Below are 21,806 nucleotides of genomic sequence, written 5' to 3' on the forward strand. Positions count from 1 at the left end.
TCTGTATCCTTTGCTGCCAGGCATGGCAGGGAGGGGTTTAGGCAGCGATCAGGGATGTGGCGGTGGGCAGGAAGTCATTTTTATAGGGTGAAATCCATCTCTGAGTGCTTCATGTCATAGATACGTGTGGGATGGGATGTGACACAAACAAATGGAAAGCTATGGCTGCCTGGAAGCTGCTTAGCTCTGGCTCACTGCCTGCTCCCATTCCCTCCTGCTCGCTGGGGTCCCTGGACCAGCACCTACTGGCGAGCAAAAGGATCTGAGAACTTCCAGGCCTTTCTCCTTTGTAGATGTGTTAGAAAACCCTCCTGCTTGCATTGCCTTTCCTCTGGGGCAGATGATGCTGACTTGGCTATGTTCAGAAGCTGTGAGGGAAAAGCAGCAGCTGGATGAGCCTCCCGGGATGGGCAGGGGTCAGTGACTATCAGTGACCACCAGTGACCACCACCTTCAGCTTGGCGTGAGCGGCCGGGCTGGGTGTGATGGAGGCGCCTTGGGGTGAGCAGCTCCTTTTGCCCACCCGCACTGGGGGTTTCTCTCAGGTGCGTGGGACAGGTGAGCCCTAAGCAGCTTGTGGAGACACAGCCAAAGTGGGCGGCCTCTGCCTGGGAGTCCGTAGCGCTCGACCGCAGGGGCCGGGCCCTGAGCGCCCTCTCAGCCCCCTCATGGCGCCCGCCGCCATGTTAGCGCCCCCTCCCTCTCTGCAGCAGGGGGCGCTGCGGAGCGCGGGACGCGCCCAGCGTGGTGGCCGCCTGCCCCTTTAAGAGCCGCGGCGGGGAACTGTCCGTCAGCGCCCAGCGCGCCCTCCCATTGGCCGTCGCGCCCCGCGGAGCCCGCCCCATCTATAACGGGGTTTACCAGCACCTTCTCAAGGGCGCTGCAGTGCGGCTCAACCACACTGCGGCGTCCGGCGCGCGCCGCCTTGCGCGCCTGCTGGCGCGGGGAGCGTCGTCCCATTGGCCAAAGCGCAAATCTATCAGCAATCGCCCTCCGCCCATTGGTTTGCCCGTTTGTCAATCACTCTCCCCGCCCCGCGGAGCGCTGCCGCATGGTTGGCTGGCTGAGCTGCCCCTCAGTTCTCCGCCCGCCTCCTCACGGCTGTGAGCCAACCGGCATCCGAATGAGGGCGAGCGCCGCTCTCTGACTGGCTGGACCGCGCCCGCTGGGGTAGGCTGCGCGCCGGATATATGTAGCCGGCGGCAGAGCACGCCGCTGCGTGAGGCGCTTCTCGTCCGCCGGGCCCTGTGGTGAAGCGGCGCCTCCGCTCCCGTCCCGCTCTGCCCGCAGGTGAGGGGGTGGGAGGCGCGGGGAGACACCGGCGCGGCCGCGCCTTCCCGGGGGGGACCGCGGGCCGCACGCACCGCCCCGGCTCTGAGGCGCCCCCGGCTCTCAGTAGGCCGCGGGCCGTGCGGGACGGCGCTGCTGGCGCCCCCCTCCCCCTCATCCCGCCCGCTCCCCGCGGCGCTTTGTGGCGGGCGCCGGCGCCCTCCTGCCCGACCCGCGGCCGCGCGGCCCCCGCGGGCTCCGCAGCCTTCGCCCGAGCTCCCGGTGCCGCGGCGGCCTCGGAGCTGCCGGCGGGAGCCGTGCGGGGCAGGGGGGGCGGCGGGGGATCGGCTGCTCGCGGGCCCGCATTGTGCGAGGCGAGGTGTGCGGGTCGAGCTTTGTTCTCCGCTTTCCAAGCTCGGAGGCTTTTTCGCTCTCCGCTTTTGGGTTTTGTTTTGGGCAGGTGGGGCCGGGGAGGAGCCCACCCGAAGGCCGAGGTGTTCCCGGTTCAGGGGGAGCTGTAGATGCGGATGGAGGGGCAGCGCTGGGTGCTCGCATGGTCCGGACCTGGGTATCAGCTCGGGGTGCCTCCCTTGCTGTAACTTTATAGGTGAGGGAAGTTAAAATTCCAGCAGGAGAGCGTGGATCTTAACCTGGTTTACCGCATGACCTTGGCTGAATCCGAGATTAAGCTAAGATTTAAATGCGAAGTAGTGCTTGTAATGAGAGTTTCCAGCATCCTGTAAGGTCCCAGATGAACGTGCGGGAGAAACCCCAGAGAAAAGGTTTCCATACATCTTCCAGTAGCTCCCAATGTTGATCTGGATGTTCTACCGCGTTCCTCGTTCTCAGCGGGCTTACCTGGTGACCTTCTGTGTTAAGGCTTGCATGAATAGAATAAGTGGTCTTTACCAAAAAAAGGATTTTTTTGTTCCACCACCGGGGGAAAGCAGCATTTGCAGCAAGCCGCCATGTTTCCAGTGTGTGCTATTTTTGGCAAGCCCCTGCTCTCACAGCCAGGAGTGACAGATTTAGGAAATCTGGACACTGCTATCAAGCTTTGGAAGCTGATGCTTCCAGATGCCATAAATCAAACGTGGGGAGGGGTGTGTTGGTTTTTTTGCTTTTTTTTTTTTAGCTAACAAAGCTTGTTAGATTGATGTCATAAAGGGAAGTGCAGAAGTTGACAGACAAAAACTGCATTTCAGACCTTTCCTGAAATTTTTCCCTTCGACCAAATTTTCACTTTTCTTAGTCTCTGTCTGTAAAGAATAAGCCAAACCATTTTTCTAAATAGCTCTGTGATAGTTCCATGATGCTGATGGTAGCATGCTCTCATCCTGTGAACTGAACTCACCTTTTCTGGGATGCTTCAGTCACCATATATAATAATGTAGAGTTGTGAGTCCAGCTTTTTTTGGTTTAGTGGATGGTGTATGTAGCTAATTTGAAGGTTGGCTGGAAGTGTTCACGTGTTTAAAGTCTTACATCCTTATCTTTATGATGGAGATCTCACGACCTTTTTGACAGCATCACGTGTTGCAGGGACTGGTTTGCCTGAAAGGCACTACTGAAACCTGCTAGAAAGTGTAATTGTACAAAGTCTGTTAGGGAAAAAAAATCAATGCTGGAACTTTTGCAAATGGATGCCATAATTTTGTAAATATAAATATTTTTAAAAACCTTAGGCTTATATACATCAAGAGGTGAGGAGTGGCCCCAGTTCCTGACTGGGGTGAATTTGCCCTTTTTTTGCTAGGTTGTGTTAAGTGTGGACTCCTTCAGTTGAAGACAGGGAAACATAATTAAAATTAAAGAAGAAAACCTGGTGGACAAGACTTAGTCAGTGTGTGCCAAGCCCATCAGGGTTTCTGTTGGAAATCTTTGCATTTGCAGTCTGAGAAACAACAAAAGGATTTGTTTGTGCTGTGATGGCAGGACCACTGCTCTGCTGCTCCCTTTGGCTGGCACAACAGCATCAGTAGAGTTCAACACATCTGATAGAGTTTGAACACCTGAATTTTAAACAGAATCTTTATGCACTTAATGAAACAGTAAATTCTTGGTTTCAGAGCTTTATTTTTCACGTTGCAAATTGTAAGGCAGACATACAGAGCAACACTTTACTGAAAGGGAAATAAAGCAAAGGTGATGTTGTTTTAAGTACATCTTGGTATTTCTGTTCAAAACAGTAGGACCTGATGAAAGAGCACTCATAAGGGTGGCATAAATGGCCTGTTAAACTAGAATAGTGTTTTCTAATTCTTTAATATTAGCACCTGGGCCTTTTTGCCTGACAGGGGTGATGACTGAAGAATCAAAGAGGAAATCCAAGCAGAGCAGGACTTCAGCAGGGTGGTGCTGGGTGCTGTTCTGGCTGTAGTCTGCTCTGCCTGGAACAAACCAAAAGTGATAGTTTGCTCTAGAAGACTGAGTGACTTTTACAGGTGCCTGTTAGAAAATTTACTGAGTTTTTAAGTAGTTATTTGATTTCCTGGTCTACCTACTAGTAGACTTGATAACCTTAGGCTACCTCATTGAGTAATTCAAAAGAAAATCAGAAGTCTGATCCTCAGGTACTGTAAAAGAATCCTTAAACTTTGCAGGCAGTGAGTGTTGTGCTGGCTTGAGGTCCCAGCTTTGCTATATTAGGTCTGGAGCTGTTCCAGGAGGCCATGGCTGGTGCAGTGCAGCTTTCAGAGCAGGACCTGGCTGCTGTCAGTTATGTGGGAGTGATCTGTGCTGAACCTGATTCCTTGCTGAGGCAAACGTGCAGCTCTGCACTGCAAAGGGCTGGTGCCCATCTTCCATTTCCATCTGCTCTGGCCTGTGCTGTTTCCTGCCTGCTGCAGGGCTGGCTGTGTTTTGTTTTTAATGTAACAGTGCTGGGATGGGTCAGTCCTGAGTGCCAGGATACAGCTGATACATCAGCTTTAAGCCTCTTCTGTGACCTAAGAGGGTAGAGGTGAAAGAGTTGATTCTCTTTACAGTTCTCTGTTGCTTGGCATGCAGAAAATATTTTGAATCTTAATCTTGGTGATTCTAATCTGAGTAGCATTAAGCTTGAATTTTGCTGTAGTTTTGATGTAGCTCAGGGTTCTGATCTGCCTCTTCTGACTGCTGATGAGTAACTTTTGCTTTTTTACTTTAAGAAGCTGCACTGGAGCCAAATGGAAAATTTGCAGACCTAAGAGAAGATGACTGGACCTGCTGCCAACTTCATCGAGATGTTGGAGCAGCTCTTGGATGTCAAAACAAAACCTGTTCTAATGGCAAAATCACAGGGTCTAAATAGCTGCTTTATCGTGAAGCAGTCTGGAGAGCAGTAGAGGCAGAAAGCTGACTTATTTCTTATTAAAGAAAAAGTAAACAAACCATTCAGCACTATCCTACTGCCCTTCAGGATGAAATTTGCATGTTTAAAATGTAATTTTGCAGAAAAACATTGCTTCTAATTGAGGGGTCAATGAGGTTGAAATAAGTTCAGTTAGAAAGGCAAATCCTTCCCCCACATTTGAAAGCCCGTTTAGGATAATCTGATTTTAGGATTATTAAAAATGTAGGAATATTTCTGGGAATTCTCAAGGCTTTGAGTTTTCAGAGAACTCAGATTTTGAAGAGGAGTTTGTGTTTGGCTTCTGTCAAATCACAAGGGCCACGTGTTTTTCTGTAGTGCTAAATGCAACAGAGCTTTTTGTGAGGATATGAAGTGTTGCTCATTAGGCTCAGGAAAAATCACTTTAGTTTAATGTTACAGCAGGTAACTGCTGAATAGAAGTGATGATTGGTATCAAGTAGAAACTTGGAAGCCAGGTGAAACAGCTTTAAAAAGGAAGGAAAAAACCTCAAACCCACACCATAATAGGGTGTGGAAGGGGAGGCAAAGTGTTTTTAGGGAGGAAGAGAAAAGCCAAACACCTTGTTAAAAATTTCTTACTATATCACTTAGTTTTAATAGCAAGTTTTCAGGATTCTTCTGGGTTAGATTTTTTCCCCATTCTCTTGTAAGCAGGACCTGATTTGCTATTTGTCTTTGGAGCTTTATGCTCTTAGCCACAGGAACAGTGTTTGGTATCATTTTCCTTACCCAGATGAATGTTCTTCCCTTACTGTAGGGGTTTGCTGATCTCAAGTACCCTGACTTACACTTTAGGTGTTTTTAATCTGCTTTTGAGCTTAATGCCCTGGAAATAACATTTCTCCAAAATTATCTCTTTTCTTATAGATTAACTGAAAGCATTAGAAATCTTCAGTTTGTCTCTTTCTTGCTTGGTTGAGCTGAAAAACACGAGTGCTGAATTTTGTCTAAGAAATAGCAGACTCCATCATATCCATCAACTTGTGGATCACACTTAGGTTTGTTAGCAAAAACACAGGCAGATTTCTACACTGACAGCTCTTCAGCAATTGCTGCCTTGTTTATTTGTATTCTCCCACTGTTTGAAGGGCTGTGCATTGCTGCTGAGTAAGGCTTCCCATCTGCCACTGGCAAGCTGAGGGGTTTTTGGTACTAGCATGGGCAGTGCTGAATGTAATTCTGAATTATTTTTTAATCTTGTGACGAAAACTTCTTTTTATTGTGCTTAAATTTTGTTTGATTAGATGATTTGATTAGAAAATAGTTAAGCTTCTAACTTAATTTTTCTTATCCATGTGTTGGCGTGATACATGGCTTTTCTAGAGAGTCCCGTGTCAGTGTGTCTCAGAAGGGGCTCAGGTATTGCTCTGCCTTTCTGCTACATCTGGGTAATTAAGCACAGAGAAAGCTGATTGCCTGGTGATTATTTTTTTAGGATGTAATTCCCTGTAGCACCTCAAGTATCTTAAGAATCTAGGCACTGCCTGTCTTGGTAGGTTGTGTGGGTCATACAGTGGAGATGAGTCATAAGTGAAAGGAGAAATAGCTGTGCTAAGTTTGACAGTCTAGATCCACGTTTTATTAGGTGTTTGGAAGATTATTAAAGGCTCCTCTGTCTGCATGATATGTCTGACACTTCATTCACTGCCTGCTTCTGGAAGTTCCTGGTGAATACATTCATCTTACAGACTCTCAGTGTTTGCTGGAGATGCTAGTAAGAGTTGAATGCTGGTAACTTCACAACTTGTCCCAATTTGATCCTCAAATATTTACTTATTGCATAACTTATCCCATCATTGAGCTTCCATTGACAGTGGCTACCAAGCATCTTGCCTCCTGTGGAATAGTGCTGACTTAAGATAACTTCTTCCAGTCTGAATGCTTTGCCTCTGAATCTGTCAAAAGGCAGAAAAGATGAGCTGGTTACAGGTAGGCAGCTGTAATGGTTTGTTTCTGAAACACAGGCTGTGCTGCTGGGACTCTGTCCCAGTGACATTGTCTGCCTCTGCATCCAGTGGGAGGCAAGTAATGAGACCTATTTTTTAAAGCAGATTAGTGTTTTGGGACTTCATCTGCCTGCTTATTTGAGGTGCATTTTCAGCTCTCTAATTTAAGCTCAGGTCAACAACTGGATTGTTTTGGGTGTCTTTTTTGCCCTTGGATAGTTAAGGCTGTATTAAAATAAGGGTATCTCAGTGTATCTGTAGTCTTTGTGTTTTAAATACACGTTTGCCTAACATCACTCTTCTACTTGAGAGCAAGCTGGTGTGATGATATAAATCCCCAGCTGAGATGGGCCCTGGAATTTGCCATGGGGTGCAAGTTTAGCTTGTGTTCCATTGTTCACTTTAATGTTTTGTATGATGGTCCACACAGGTACAAGCCTCATGGGTTTTTTCCTTTTATTGCTTAGTTAGCAGCAGAGCAGATGCTAATCATATAAAATGTATGGAGAGTTGGAATTAACTGTATTTGTTGTTTTGTAGTTAAACTTTGTTTGTATCATGCCTCTTAGAGGCTTACTGGCGTTTTTCTTCCATTACTTTCTTTTTTTTTTTTTTTGGTCCATAACAGCAGCAGTAACTGCTTCTAGAGCTGGTTATTCCATCTAAATAAATGGTTTGTGGCTTTGAGCATGCTCACCTGTTGCTAAGCAACTTGGAGAAATCCCAAATGACACTTAATTATGCAATCCTATTAACTATTGACCAGACCTTTAATTTCCAGCAAAATTGCTGTTTGCCACATTTGTGTTGTGTTGTGCTTGGATACAGACACCTCTTTTTTGTGTAAGCTTCTCCTGTTGTCTCTTCAATTTCCAAAAAACCTTTTTAAGTTAAGGAATTCACTGATACCAAAATGAGGGAGTGGGGTTGTGTGAAAAGTTTGATATTCTGAATGGCTGTTCTGGCACCCTGTAAACTCCACCAGTTTGTAGAGATGGAAGGAGTGGAGTTCAGATGGTCACCTTATGGCACTTGAGTAGCCAAAGGAGAAGGGGTGAGCTGTGTGTAATATTCCACTCAGGACTAGAATGCACTGTAGGAACTTTGGGTTTCTTGAGAAGGTTCCTTGTATTAAAATGTAAGTCAAAAAAAATGTAATTAACGATGGCAGAGAACAAAGAAACGAGGCTAATGTTAAAAACACATCAGAGCCTGTTGAGGTTATGATTCAATTTGAATTTGTCTTCTTGTTAGTTCTAACTTTTTTTCTTAACAGAAGTTTAAAATTGCCACAGTCTTTGGGAAGTGAAATTTGGGTTTTGGTCTTTTGGCTTGTTACATCAGGCCAAGGGGCTTTTGCCTGGGTCTTGGGACTGGTTGTCCTGAGAGCCCAAACATCCTGTGATGAGCATAACACACACTTCTGTTGTGTAGGAAGTCCAGTAGGAGCAACATTCAGGCTAAACTTGTCTGATTCAAAAAATTAAAAAAAAAAAACCCAAATCCACAAAAACCCCAAACAAATTAAATTGGGACAGCGGCGATTAGTTTGCTTTCACCATGTTGCAGTTTGGTAAGAAAATAATAACCCATGCTAGATGTGAGTGCTGAGTCCATTTTTCTGAACACTAATATACTAATAGGTTTTGTGGGCCTAAATCTGAATTTGCTAATGTGGAATTTACATAAATGGCTCTAATTTACATAACACTATTTCAGAAATTCAGTGCCTGACATTGATTTTCTGCCAAGTGGGAGCATTGTAACAGATGGTGGAATTTTCCATCAGCCAGGTGATAACCACTGTAAAGGAGGTATTTGTCTTCCTCTAAGTCCTTGGCTTAAGGAAGGGGCTCAGTTATGCTGCAGAATTGTTATGGTGTATTTGTTAAAATTTGACTTATCCAATTTGTTTTACATATGGGATAATATGAATGCGTGATTATGAATGAATCTTAAATAATCAGATTTTCGGCTTTTCCTGTCAATTTTCACCCTTTCATCATTATGTCAATTGACAGGAAAATGTGTGGATAAGCTTTTATCAGGAGTAGCATAGTGACAGTTCAAACATTTGGTGCTATTATGTGCTGTGCAATGAAAATTGGTATGAAGTATTAGCAGTTTTTCTTGGATCAGGGAATAGTGGAGTAGTAAATTGCTCATGAGTGGTAGGGAGCAAATGCTCTCTGAGGAGATGCTTGGCTTCCACCATTCAGGTTGTGCTGGCTGGAGAACAAGAGCAGATGGCAGCTGGCAACGTAGCAGCAGGTGCAGCAGCAGTAAAAACAGATTGTTGTCCTCTGATTAGGTCATGTAGGTCTTTCCCATTTCTTTTCAGATCTGCTTGAGAACAACTGGGCACTCAGCAATTCCTCTTTTCATGTTAGGAGTGAGTTCTGATAGATTTTTCACCCTTAGCAGGAGGGAAGTTCTTTTATGTGTATTTTTAAGCATGTAAGTATGACAGACCTAATCAAGCCACTTCACTTCCAATATTTCTTGAGACCAGCACAGGAGATGATGTGTCTGGGTTAATGTAGGTGAGGGCTTTCACTGAAGAACAGAAATCTGAAAGAGCTGGTGGTGAATCAGCTGTTGAACTTTGAGTGCTACAGGAAGATTTTGCCATAATGTGAGAATGTCAGGCTTTGTACATTGGTGTTCTAGGAAGCACTTGAAAATAATTCTCAGAAGAGTCCAATTCATCATTTATCAGAACTGAATAGAAAACTGCCTCTTTATATTTGTAGAAATAAGCTTGAATTCCAGGGAAACCATATCCTCACAAAGAAATGAAGTGTGCCTCCTGTCATTCTCCAAGTGGTGATGTGGTGTATGGTAGGACTGGCTTCCTGGCTGTAAACTGTCAGCACAGAAGCAAATTTTAAACTGTTGTGGAGCAAAGAAATCCTGCCTTGTCAGTTCAGCTGACTGGAGCTAAAAGTGCAGGTCATGTCTTTCTGCCACTTCTGCTCCCGCTGCTTTAGGCTTGGCCTGCTCCTTCTAGAGCTTCACAGGTACTCAGGAGGAAACAAAGTGGGATGAGGAAGTCAGCAGTGGTAGTCACCACTTGGCTGTACTTTACCTTTGCTGTGTTCTCTTATTGTCTGATAATATTTTATGGGGATCTCATTTAACATGCAGTAGAAGGCAAGAGTTCATCTCTTGGAGGTTTTTGTCACCTCAGACTGTGCTGTGGATGTTGGACATCTGTATCTGTAATACATTGCATTTTGAGTTCAAAGGCTTCTGCCAAACGACAGATAGTAGAACCTTCCTGAAATGAAAGTGGTTTGCAGAATCTGAGCATTTCCTGCAGGCCAGACCCAGCCATGGACTACTTCTTCCTTTCTACATGGTTAACTCTTGAAAGTCCTCTAACAGCTGAAAGCTTCTGAATGTTTTGAAAAGCCTCTTTATGTTCTAGGTCATATTTAGTCTTATTTTTTCTGTACATTACCATGTAGGTAACATTTCTTTGTGTGGTGGTGATAGGCACATACCCTGCTGAAAGAAGGAGTTCATGGACACATCTTCTGGAGCTCACCAGATCTTTCTTGCTGTGTTTAAACCTAGAGAAAAGTGTGCTTTAAAATATAATGGGGAAATTTCTCATTTATTTTAGACTTAAAAAGATGGTAACATGTGATGGTATTAAAAGCAGAGCAAAACACCTCAATGTATACAAAATTATGGCTCTGCTGTTGTGTCTTCTGGCTTGAGTCTTAGCTGCATTCCTCCAGCAAAGCTGATTGCAGTGCATTCTGGCCACTGCGGGGAGCTTGGGTCTGATCCCATCCTCGGTTCTGTTACCTGGGTGTTCTGACACTGTGGCTAAACATTGCCTTGTCCCTTGATTACCATGTTTGGGTCTTTCACCATTGACTGAGATAGATGAAATTTGCCAGGTTCATTTGGACTTGGCTTCACCCAAAGTACCAGATTCCATGGCATCTTCTTAACTACATTCATCTCTTTGAGGCTTAAAACTTCTGTTTTGCATTCCTGGTCCATCCAGCAGTGTGGTTGTGATTTCCTTTGCAGCCCGTTGTGTTTCCTTTGCAGTACGTTGTGTTTGAAATTAACACCAGCCTGGTCACCTCTGTCTCCTGAAGCTTTGCTCTCTTGTCAGTTTTTGGTGTCTAAAGGACAAGTTCTCTGAAATTCACTAAATACAGTGAGTATCAAACATTTAAGATCCTTGGATGAGCTGGGACAGGGCTGAGTACAGGCAGGTGGGAAAGCCAGTCTTTTTCTTTCCCTTTTGCTATGTTTGAAGGATAAGTTGTGGGCAACTCAGTTTTCCCAGGGTATGGGATGCTCTTGGGTATAGTGACAAGAGAAAGCTTGTCCTGAGACATGCCTGGCTTGGCATGAGCTTGTACAGGCTCCTGGATTATTCCATGCTAAAAGACTGCTTAGTCTGGGTTCCTTTTTCTCCCCCATTCTGTGTTCTGGCTGTGATCCAGTCTGGGTTTTCCTCCAGTTGTTGATGCCATCATTTCTTGTCACTATTTATAGTAATCAGTATTAAATAAAAGCAGTTAAGTAATCAATGATTCCTGAATTGCTTTTTAGAGGTCTCAGATGAGTAGTGTCAGTTTTGACTTGCTTGTCACACCTGGAGAGTGTGCATCTGGAATTTGAATGCCATGTGTTTGGGAAAGGGCTCTGTAGTGAAGGAGATTAAGGGTCAGTAGTGGGGAGAAAGTTCTTTCAGCAGCAAAACTGTTTGCTAAGCCCCCATTCTCTAGTGATTGGTACAACTGAGTGTGAAGCAGAAAATCTGCTGTTGGTTCTGTATTTGGTACCAAGAACATGCTCTGCTATTGGTGTTTATCCCTGTGAGTTTAAAACTATTTCAAAATGAGTTTGAACAGTGTTTGAGTATTTAATAACAAGGAAATGTGGGAATCTGCTCTGGTTTGGGCTGAAGATATATGTATTGTGTAACCTACCTGCAAATGCTTTATTTTTGTTACTTACAGCCTCATGGAAGGTAGGTGGAAGTACCCAGATGGATTTGTCCCTGGGCATGGGTGGTGCTGTTCACTTGGCTGGTGGTCTGAATTTAAGTGAGAAATGACTTGCTGAGATTGGTGGAATCAGGGGAAGAGCAGTATGTGTCAGTTTGCAGCATAATAATTTTAATATAATCTAATATTCCTCCAGAGTGCTTGACACTCAGAGCAAGTAGTGCTGTGCTGCTGATGAAAATAGATTGGACTTATTCTGACCTTCTAAAAATGCCCTTAATACAGTAGCACAGGCTTTGCCTGAGAACATCTGACTTTTAATTCTGATTGTGAAGTCAAGTGAGGTAAGTAGAATTTGGATTGACTGTAAATGTCTTAGCCACTTAGCAAATCCTCTTGAAGAACCTTACTTGCTTGCCACCTGCTTTTTCCTGAGAATATGTGGGATGCTTAACTCCTGGCAGGTTATGAGTGACCTGCCTCGGCCTTGCAGCCTCTCCCACCTCTGGTTTGGTACCCAGGAATCCTCTCCCTGGCACCAAAACTCTGATGACTCTGAAAACACATTGCTTAAACTGCTTACAGGGTAAAACAGTCCTGGTGCGTGCTTTCCTCTGTGATTAGGTGGCTTATGCAATCAGGATGAGAACAGCCATTTGAAATGCTCATGGTTTATGGAGCTTTTGTTTTTTTCCACAGTTTTCAGTTGACCAAAGAAATGGTGATGGAGAAGCCAAGTCCCCTGCTGGTCGGGCGGGAGTTCGTGAGGCAGTACTATACCCTGCTGAACCAAGCACCTGACTATTTGCACAGGTAAAGCTCTGCTTCACTTCCAGCTGCTTTTCTGTTTGAATTAACTTGGGTGTTAAAATTGGTGAATGATCGTATTACTGTCTTAGTTTGCTGAATTTGGTCACTTAAAAAACTGATTTATTCAAGATGCTGAGCGTCATTTACTTTTGGTTTTGTTCAGCTGGGTTAAAAGATGGATGATAAAGATTACAGGAATTCTTTAAATATCTGAGTTCTGGTTCTAGCTGAAAAGCTGCTTGCCACTTCTACTTGTAATCAGAATAAAGTGAAGTTGGAGAAATACCACTTAGTTGAGCATTTCTGTAGTTTTTGGCTTGATAAAATGGCCCCTCACTAGAAGGAAAGATTGAATAAGTTTTGTGCATGTCTGCTGGTCTCTCTTGGGAGTCACACCAGCTCTTTCTTAAAGGAAGGTCAGGAAATTATGGATATGCAGCCGACTATAATCCATTATCTAAACAAACCAGTCCTGTTTGGTGTGACAGGTATCCTTCTGAAACTAGTCTTGTTTGTGAGGATACACTTCATTTTGTTGTGTTTTGAGTAGCCAGATAAAGTTTCTGACACCTTCCCCCCATCCAGTCTCAGGAACAGTTACTCAGAGTGTTTCTCCACTTAGGTGAATAGCTGACCTCATCCCTTTGGGTCAGGGGACAGTTGACTCTGTGCCATGGAATCCATTCCAGTCTTGTATCTGCTGGCAGAGTGCAGTGCCATGGTGCTTGGGGCATTTCAGGTGGTAACCTCTCAGTTCCAGAAAGGAAGATTTACTTGCAATATTTTTTTTACTGTAGGAAAGCAAAACAGTCCCATTGCTCCTTGCTCAAGCTTGAAATCAGAACTTGAGAGGAAGCCTTCAGCTTCCCAGATGTTCAGGGTGTTGTTCTTTTGGGGACCTCATGCAGAAAGAGGATCATGGGATTGGATCATGAGCTCTCATGAGACTTTGGTTTTGGTTGTTGGTGCCTGGGTCTCTGACACACCTGAATGCTGCAGCTTACATTAGAAAACTTTGTTTTCACTCCACCCCCAGATTGGCAACAGGATTATGAGATTCTGTGGCTTTAGTGATTCAGACAGGAAACTTACTTGAAAGTGTATTATTTGTACTGCACTCTAGTGTAGAGGCTCAATGTTCTTACACAGCAAAGCTTGGCATTAAAGTATTTCTTTCCAACAGGTTTTATGGAAAGAACTCTTCCTATGTCCACGGTGGCTTGGATTCCAATGGAAAACCAGCTGATGCAGTCTATGGGCAATCTGTAAGAACTTTTTAAAAGAAAGCTGTTCTTTCCTTCTATTTTGTCACCTTTATGGTTGAGAAGAGTAATGTATCCAGCTGTGATTCACCCCCACACTGTTCAAGTGTTTTCTGTAAAAGAGGAGAAAAAAAAAAGGGGAGGAAAAAACCCTCTTGACTGTAGACAGCAGTAACAGCAGTAGTTAGGCAAAATGTGCTTCCTTTATAGAAAGCTTATAATGTAAAATTGCTTGCAAAGCAAACTTAACAAGCATCCTGCCAATCTCTCCCTCCAGAGTTAGGGAATATATGTTAAACCAGTTTTTATAATTTTGCTTTCTCTGAAAGCTGCTAACTTGGCAGAAATGGCTTCTGCAGCATAACCCACGTGTACCATTCTCTCCTAGGATATCCACAAGAAGGTGCTGTCACTAAACTTCAAGGATTGCCACACAAAGATCCGTCACGTGGATGCCCACGCCACGCTCAACGATGGAGTGGTGGTGCAGGTGATGGGGGAGCTCTCCAATAACATGCAGCCCGTGCGCAGGTTCATGCAGACCTTCGTGCTCGCTCCTGAGGTGGGTGTGCTGGGCTGCCAGGGGCTGCTGGGCTGCCAGGGGCTGCTGGCACCACTGCTGAGCTCTGTCTGCCTCACGCCTGCACTCTCAAGGGTTAGACTAGGAAGGTTACTTGCCACAAAATTCAGCAGTTATGTTCTGAAAATTGCTTTGGGAATCACACTACCTCTGTGTGATTGTACATTGACCTTGGATATTGAAATCAGTTTTATATATCCTGACTTTGGACTCCTAGGTTAGTGCAGCACTTTTTTTTTTTTTCTTAAGCATATTAAAATTATATTGTCTTTGATTTGCTATCCTAGCAACTGGTCTTTTTACTGAAAAAGAGGTAGTAGAAAGAGGGAAATGCTTCCTGTCACTTTGAAAATATGGGTTCCAGATTTTCTTGTTCATAAAGTGCTGACTTAGCATTTGAAGTGACATTTTTAAATAGACTTTTTTAACAAAGCAATTCACAGAATTGAAAATGATAGTGAAAAAGGAGTGTTGTAAAATCACTCTGTTTGACAATATGACTTGGAGATAAAAATTGGTACTTTGGACACCAGGAAGTTGTCAATCACACTTCTTTAGTGTTGTGAGCTATACAATTTTTTTTCCTTTGTTCCATCCATACCTAACTTGTTAGGAGTGATGTCTTTTTTCTTTCTTGTTTTCCTGCCCCAAATAACATTATGTTCTTAAAAGAGGCAAATTTGGATTAATTTGTGGGAAGGATGATTTGCTCAAACCTTTCTTGTTTTCACATTATTTCAATTTTTACATTTCTGGATTGTTGTTACTGATTCATTTCTTCCCTTTGATTTACTCTTAGGGCTCTGTTGCAAACAAGTTCTATGTCCACAACGATATCTTCCGCTACCAGGACGAGGTTTTTGGGGACTCTGATACTGAGCCTCCAGAGGGTAAGTAGCAGAAATTTTTGGATGGTTCTGGATCTATGTCAACATTCTGTTCCCAGATCAAAGGAAATCTTGCTGGAGAAGACAGATCAGTGTTAGATTTCATGTGCTTGTAGGTTTTTTCCTTGCCCGTAGTTCTTTACGGTCCAGCAAGGAGTTGTGACATGCAGATGATTATTTTTCTGGCATAATCTGTTTCTATTACAAGAACTGTAAGACTTATTTTGGCAGTTGCAGTCAGATTTGTAGGTTATAAATGTTCTCTGAAGTATTTGGAATATGTTTTTTAACCTGGTCAAAACTGAATAACCAAAGTGATAGTGGAAAGATAAAAAAATGTCTGTTTCATGTCACATCTCAAAAGTGCTTCTTGTGTGTTCTTTGGCAGAAACTTCCACCTGTATTTTGTGATAGGTGCCTTGTGTTTGAGCCTCTTACTAAAGATGTCTGTTATTTTATTTTCTTTTCTAACCTTATTTAGAATCAGAGGAGGAAGGGGAGGAACCTGAGGAAAGACAGCAGACACCTGAGGCTGTTCCTGATGATAGTGGTGCTTATTATGAGCAGGCTGTCAGGTAATAATATATTTATAGATGAAGTCAGGTGTTGTGTGAGATAGGCTGCTTGTAGAACAGGTCACATGAGTTTATTGCTATTAATAGTTTTCTTCTGACTGTCAAAAAAATTCTGTTTATTGATCAGCTGAAATTAAAATGCTGTTAGACTGAACTGAGACTGGATTTTTTTTTTTTTGCTGCTTTATAGTGTACCAATGCAAAATTTGTATCCTTGTGCAATGTGGCCTTATTTTGGCCTTGTTCTTCCTCTCAGATGTCATGTGCCTGACTTCTGTATTGCATAAGTAGCACTGCTTATTACCAGTAATAGAATAAATACAATACCACCTCTTTTTCCTGCTTTTTGTGCTGCTGTATAATAGCAATGATATTGAGGAACACCTGGAAGAGACAGCTGCAGAGGCAGAGCCTGAGCCAGAGGCAGAACCCGAACAGGAACCTGAACCAGAGGTGCAGGAGGAAAAGTCTGAGCCAGTATTAGAGGAATCTGCTCCAGAAGAGACTGTGGAAAAGAGTCCTTCTCCAGCTCCTGCTGATCCAGCTCCTGCAGTGCAAGAGGACTCCAGGGTAATGACAGTGGATCTCTCTTTTCTCTGATGTGATTTCATCAGTATGGCTTTCTTGTCTATTTACACAGCTTTATTTTTACCTGGGGATTTTTGTCACTTCTCAGTGTTAAGGAAGGTAAAGTGGACAGATTGGGACTCAGGAATCCAATATTTTGGTTAACCTTGATGTGATACTTGGTGTTGGGTCACTGCTGTGTCCTGTTTCAACTCTGGAATTCAGGAATAGAGCAGAAGTGTGACTCCATTGTCATAACACTGAATCTTCTGAATTTAAATAATTTGAAGGAAATTGTGGGGAAATTGCTATTGGCTGGCTCCTGATTTTCAAGTACACATTAAAATTTGTTCCTGATATCCTGTGTCTGTTAGCTGTCCTGTCAGTAATAAATTTCAGATGGAGATGTAGTTAGTTATCATTCTTCTTTTTTTTTTTTTTTAAGACATTTTCCTGGGCATCAGTAACCAGCAAGAACCTTCCTCCCAGTGGGGCTGTCCCAGTATCAGGAATACCACCTCATGTTGTGAAAGTACCGGTCTCACAGGTAGGAATCCAGCACCTGGAGAAGCTCAAGTGCTAAACTGGCTGACAGGGGAAAGAGAGTGAAATCTGCTTGTTTCTGATTTGACTTCCCAGGCCCCAAAGACTTTAGCACTCTGTGATTCCTGGTAGACCTGGTAGACAAGGAATAACAAGAGGTTATTCCTTGGTTTTTGGGTTGAGAATTAATTGTTCCTCATGGAGGAAAACAGGGAATGTTCATGGGAATGCTGCTCGCTTTTAGCATATAAGCCAACATGAGCTAACATGTATGATAGTCACAGGTGGAAAAAAACTGTTACCTTTTCCTGTAATTTTTTTATTACCAACTTGATAGTAAGCTCTTAAAAGCTGAAGCTGCTGGTATGTCTGTCTGACTCTAAACCTTTCACTCCTTTTGAATTTGTGCAGCCCCGCCCTGAGGCGAAGCCTGAATCCCAGACCCCCCCTCAGAGGCCTCAGAGGGATCAGCGCGTGAGGGAGCAGCGAACGAGCATCCCACCTCAGCGGGGTCCTAGGCCAAGTAAGGGAAACTGCAAAGAAGCTGTTTTCTGTGCTTAAAGGTTTTGGGGAAGCAATATGATAATTAAAGCTTTTGAAATATCATTATTTTTGTCAGTAAGCAAACAATTTTTACTCAAGTAAAAATTCAAGCTTGGCCTCGGCCAGGTGATTAAAAAGCAAATCATTACACACTTGCTAGTGTAGACTGCTTTCCTTTTTTATATATGAATGGATAGACTGTGTGAATTGATGCTTTCTAATGGTGATAATTCTGACCATGGCTTGTTTTTCTGTTTGTTGTGGGGACTGACTTTTCTAAAATCAGTTTTGCTTTTCTCTTCAAGTTCGCGAGGGTGAACAAGGCGATGTGGAAACCAGGCGGATTGTGAGATACCCAGACAGTCATCAGCTGTTTGTTGGGAACCTTCCCCATGATGTGGATAAATCTGAACTTAAAGACTTTTTCCAAAGTAAGTTGATTGCTTTGCTGCCCTCTGAGGGGGTGGGGGTTGCAGCCATGGGCGTGGTCAACAGAGCATTCTAATGTATGACCCAAGAACTTGGCTTTTCTCTTGCAGGCTATGGCAATGTTGTTGAACTTCGCATCAACAGTGGTGGAAAGCTACCTAATTTTGGGTTTGTGGTGTTTGATGATCCTGAGCCTGTTCAGAAGATCCTTAGCAACAGGGTAAATAAATTTCTAGGCAGTGGTTTTTGGTCTGTTGACAACAGAGTGTTTTTCAGCTTAACAGGAAGAGAATGTACTTGATACCTTTAGATTTTTTTGAGCATATTAAAGTAGATGTGATGTTTTTCCCTCCTGTTACCAAGATTTGTGCAGTCTTTGTCATTGAAGTAGCTTGTAGGAGCTCATTACAGAGCCTTTTTCTAGTGAGAGATTGCTGAACAGAGGAAGTGTATAAACAGCTTTCAGGAGGACAAGGTAGAGAGAGTCTGATTCTATGGACAAGTAGAATCTTGTTTGTCAGAGGCTGAAAGGAAGAAGCTGTATTGGTGTGCACGCTGAAAAGAATTTTGCTAACAAAGGCAGGAGGTACCTGCTCAGCCTGTCAGCAGTGATTGCTAATGCAGAATGTGTGTCCATGCCTGCCTGCTGTGGTAGGCAGGGACTCTGGATGCACCCTCATAGCCATTCAGGGAGTTTTTCTGAGACCCATCAGAATGTTCTGTGTTCAGCCTGAGATGGCTTTTCAAGGGTCACACCTTCACATCTTTATTTTTTCCAGTAAAGCCCCAAGACCGGATGCATGGTTTTGCTATTGCCATTGTTTAGTAGGTAATCCTAAGACCCTTCAGTCTTTCATGGAGAGGAGGATATGAGACAAAGTTGCAGGAATCTGCTTGACCTTGAAGAGCTCCTGGTGACCCATTAATGACAGCACCTTCTGTGCTTCTGTTGCAGCCCATCATGTTCAGGGGAGAGGTGCGCCTGAATGTGGAGGAGAAGAAAACACGAGCTGCCAGGGAGGGTGACCGCAGAGATAACAGACCCCGTGGACCTGGAGGCACTCGTGGGGGGCTGGGAGGTGGGATTCGAGGGCCTCCTCGTGGAGGAATGTCCCAGAAGCCAGGATTTGGAGCTGGAAGGGGGATTGGGCAACGCCAGTGAATTCATCGTGGATGTTGACGTGATGGCGCAAACCCTTTTTCCTGCAGATTTGTGAATTTCAGCCTTGGGTATCTTGGAATGTGGCCCTAGCCTGTTATAGACTGCTACGTTTGATACTATTTTGGCCCCTTTTTGTTTGTGTTATGGTTCTGTGATTTATTTTTTCTAGTCCTTGTCCCAGATTCCAGCTTTGTGGAACAACGTTTTAGGAAAAGTGGATTTTAAAAAGAAAAGAACTGAATTTTCTTCTTCACCTCAAACTTACGGACTGATTTTTGGTTTTTTTTGGTACCAGTGGTTTTTCCTAAAGGAATGTCTTTCTTTTTTCTTTTCTTTTTTTTTTTTCCTCCCCTCTTTCTAATGAATTTGGGTGCAGTCAGCGGAATAATATTTCACGTGCATGCGTTCAAGAGCCTGTAGGAAAACATAGTTCTTGGCAAGTATTCCAAGGGCAGAAAAAGCAAAACTCTTGGTGTTTCTTTGAGGGTCATATGAACATCCTCCGGTCTGGAGACATTGCCACTTGAAAAAATTGACTTTCACCTTTCTGTGGCGCTGTAAAAGTGGAATAATGGGTATCCGTAGAATCTCTTTTCCTTTTGATACATGATCACAGCAAGGAATTTGAACTACTGTTTTACCACTTTGAAATTTTGGATTGTGGGATAGGTTTTAAATGTCTAGAACTTGACTCTTCAAACACTTTTCCTGAACTTGTGAAATTTTTTATTGAAATAGGGAGTTTTTTTCATGTTTAGTTTGTATTTGTATAAAAAAAAGCAAAATTGTTGTGCCTTCTATTTATCTCTCATTCCAGTTTTGGCAAATTGTTTAAAAAATAAAATAAAAAAGGTCTAGATTTGCTTTATCAAGTCAAGAGTATTTTGGAGTTTGTCCAAGGGGAAGAGGCTCTTCAGTCACTAGGTTTACAAGGTAGAGGTGGTTGTAGCTAAAGCTTTTAATACCTTCTGTGCATCACTTTGCATTTAAATTATTGAAAACAAATACTTGGATGCAGAAGTTTAATAACTTGAACTTGGAGCTGGGCAGGTCCTGTTGTAACTATTGCAAAATTACAAGCAAAGCAGAAATACCTCTGTCACATCTTTTACATTTCCAACTGCTGTAAGTTATAATTATTTTTGCAGTACTTCATTCCTTGCTTCAGACCTGAAGTGGATAAGAAGGAATTTTTGTCAGAAGTATGGAAGGTGCTTGTCTGTCCTGGTGTTAAGATGTTGAATGCTCTCCACTGCCTCTGAAAGAAGATGAAACTGAAAATAAAATACAAAACTGAGTAATTTCAATCCAAGAGATCCTGTAAGATGGTGCTGCACAAAGTAGTATTTCTGTAATTCCTGGTGTTAAACATCTGGATAAAAATGGTGGATTTGTGTCTCCACTGGACCTCCAGGTCTCTTGGTAGCACAGTAGAACTGTGTAGGAAGTTGGCTAATCTGTGTCAGGTGTCAGTGTTTCCATGTTTCTTGGTTTATGACTATAATGACTGTGCATATGCAGTGTATCATCCCTTGACCTGTGCTTGCTGTAAGCTCTGGAGCAGAGCTGCCCTCGGTATTACCTGTCCCAAACAAGTCATGTTTTGCCTTTTCCTTTGCCAGGTTTGTTGGTTGAAGCTGGTTGTACTAAATGTTGCTGGAGTGTTGGTTTCTGTTTTATTTTTCTCTTTGAATTTGTTACACTGTTTGTCCCTTCCCTCCTTACACCTGTGTCTCAGATTGGCCTGCTTACCATCTGTACCTGGAGATGTGATACCTTAGTGAACTGGGGGAGAGTGTGAGCTGTGCTGTGCTCTCACAGCCAGCATTTGGGGAAATTCTGCTGCTTCCTCTTGTGGTGGTAACTGGTATTTTTTTAAAAAACAAAAGCTGTCTGCATTTTTCCTATCAGGAATGCCTGTGAGGTGAAAGTATGCAATGGAGATCTTTTACTGAACCCTGTCCTTGTCGTTTGTAATATGTTTTTTCCCCTTTGTTGGGTTTCTACTGTTCTTGATGTTGAATCCGAAGACTGCAGTAACAGGTTGCACTTCAGACTTATCAAAGTGCTTTTAACTGAAGCTTTTATAGCTCTTAACCAAATCTGCAAAAGCATCCATAAGCTTGAACCCCCATTTCTGTAGTGGGAGCTGGACAGTTCTGGCTCATTGCTGTCTGATTTGAAAGAAGAGTGTCAGTAAAGAATTTTAAAGGGTGAAGTGTGTGCTTGTTCTCATATGAATCATACTCAATATGTTGACCCAGAAAGTCATGTTCTTATCCCAAGATGACAGGCAAATAAAATATTTACATAAAATCCTGTGGGAATGTCTTGTAAAGAAACACTTTCAAAAAGAAAGTTATATTGTAGAGTGACTCCTGTTATTTGCATTTTGGTGGCTCTGGTACTCACTAATAACAGAGTTCTCTGAAGAGACCTGCTGTGAGATGTTGCACATTGGTTTTGATGTTTAGGTTTTATGTAGCCTCCAGCCCTTCTGGTTTTTGCCTTGCTGTACTGTTAAAACCTCAGTATCTCTTGTCTAAGGCCTCCAGTCCTTTCCATGCATTCTTGAGGATGATTATGAAGAAGCCATGATTTGATTTGCCTCAGCTAGCTGCAGTGGGCTGCATGAGCTCCAAGGAGGCCAATAACCAAAGTAGTCCAGCTTTTTCTAGGAACAAAATGCTACAGTCTGAAATGCATCAGACTGCATCTCTTTTCTAGTGCCTCCAGTCAAGACAAGGAGGTGGTGCTATTAAAGTGCTCTTGGTATCCCAGTGCTCTGCAGGGAGTTGGCAACTGAAGAAGAGCTGTCTAGAGCTGTAAGACTTCTGCACCCATCACAGCCTCATGGACAGATCTGGAACAACCTTCATGGTCATGATACCTTGATCTG

The 21,806-nt window shown here is 43.4% G+C and overlaps 1 protein-coding gene across 2 annotated transcripts; it reads left to right on the top strand.

Annotated features, from left to right (window-relative positions):
- Positions 1 to 1,134: 1,134 nt before the first annotated feature.
- On the top strand, positions 1,135 to 21,223 carry G3BP1 (G3BP stress granule assembly factor 1). Of its 2 annotated transcripts, none has more exons than XM_071443399.1 (12): positions 1,135 to 1,290; positions 12,249 to 12,362; positions 13,543 to 13,624; positions 14,010 to 14,183; positions 15,001 to 15,091; positions 15,570 to 15,663; positions 16,029 to 16,233; positions 16,676 to 16,777; positions 17,185 to 17,296; positions 17,622 to 17,747; positions 17,835 to 17,965; positions 18,701 to 21,223. In XM_071443399.1, the coding sequence occupies exons 2-12, from the start codon at positions 12,268 to 12,270 to the stop codon at positions 18,905 to 18,907; spliced, it is 1,419 nt and encodes a 472-aa protein (XP_071299500.1). In that variant the 5' UTR covers positions 1,135 to 1,290; positions 12,249 to 12,267; the 3' UTR covers positions 18,908 to 21,223. The 2 variants fall into 2 exon arrangements, with proteins under 2 accessions (XP_071299500.1, XP_071299502.1); XM_071443401.1 differs by having other exon boundaries at positions 17,856 to 17,965.
- The last annotated feature ends 583 nt before the right edge of the window (positions 21,224 to 21,806 follow it).

This window comes from Agelaius tricolor, unplaced genomic scaffold, assembly GCF_023055355.1.
Source record: "Agelaius tricolor isolate 1412-34295 unplaced genomic scaffold, bAgeTri1.0.p SCAF_18, whole genome shotgun sequence".
Lineage (NCBI taxonomy): Eukaryota > Metazoa > Chordata > Aves > Passeriformes > Icteridae > Agelaius > Agelaius tricolor.

What these genes read in the sequence shown, in the direction of transcription:
- G3BP1 (XM_071443399.1), top strand. Translation starts at nt 12,268, where the DNA reads ATGGTGATGGAGAAGCCAAGTCCCCTGCTGGTCGGGCGGGAGTTCGTG. An exon ending in CCTTCGTGCTCGCTCCTGAG is followed by an intron (nt 14,184 to 15,000) that starts GTGGGTGTGCTG and finishes ATTTACTCTTAG; the next exon opens with GGCTCTGTTGCAAACAAGTT. An exon ending in AGAAGATCCTTAGCAACAGG is followed by an intron (nt 17,966 to 18,700) that starts GTAAATAAATTT and finishes CTTCTGTTGCAG; the next exon opens with CCCATCATGTTCAGGGGAGA.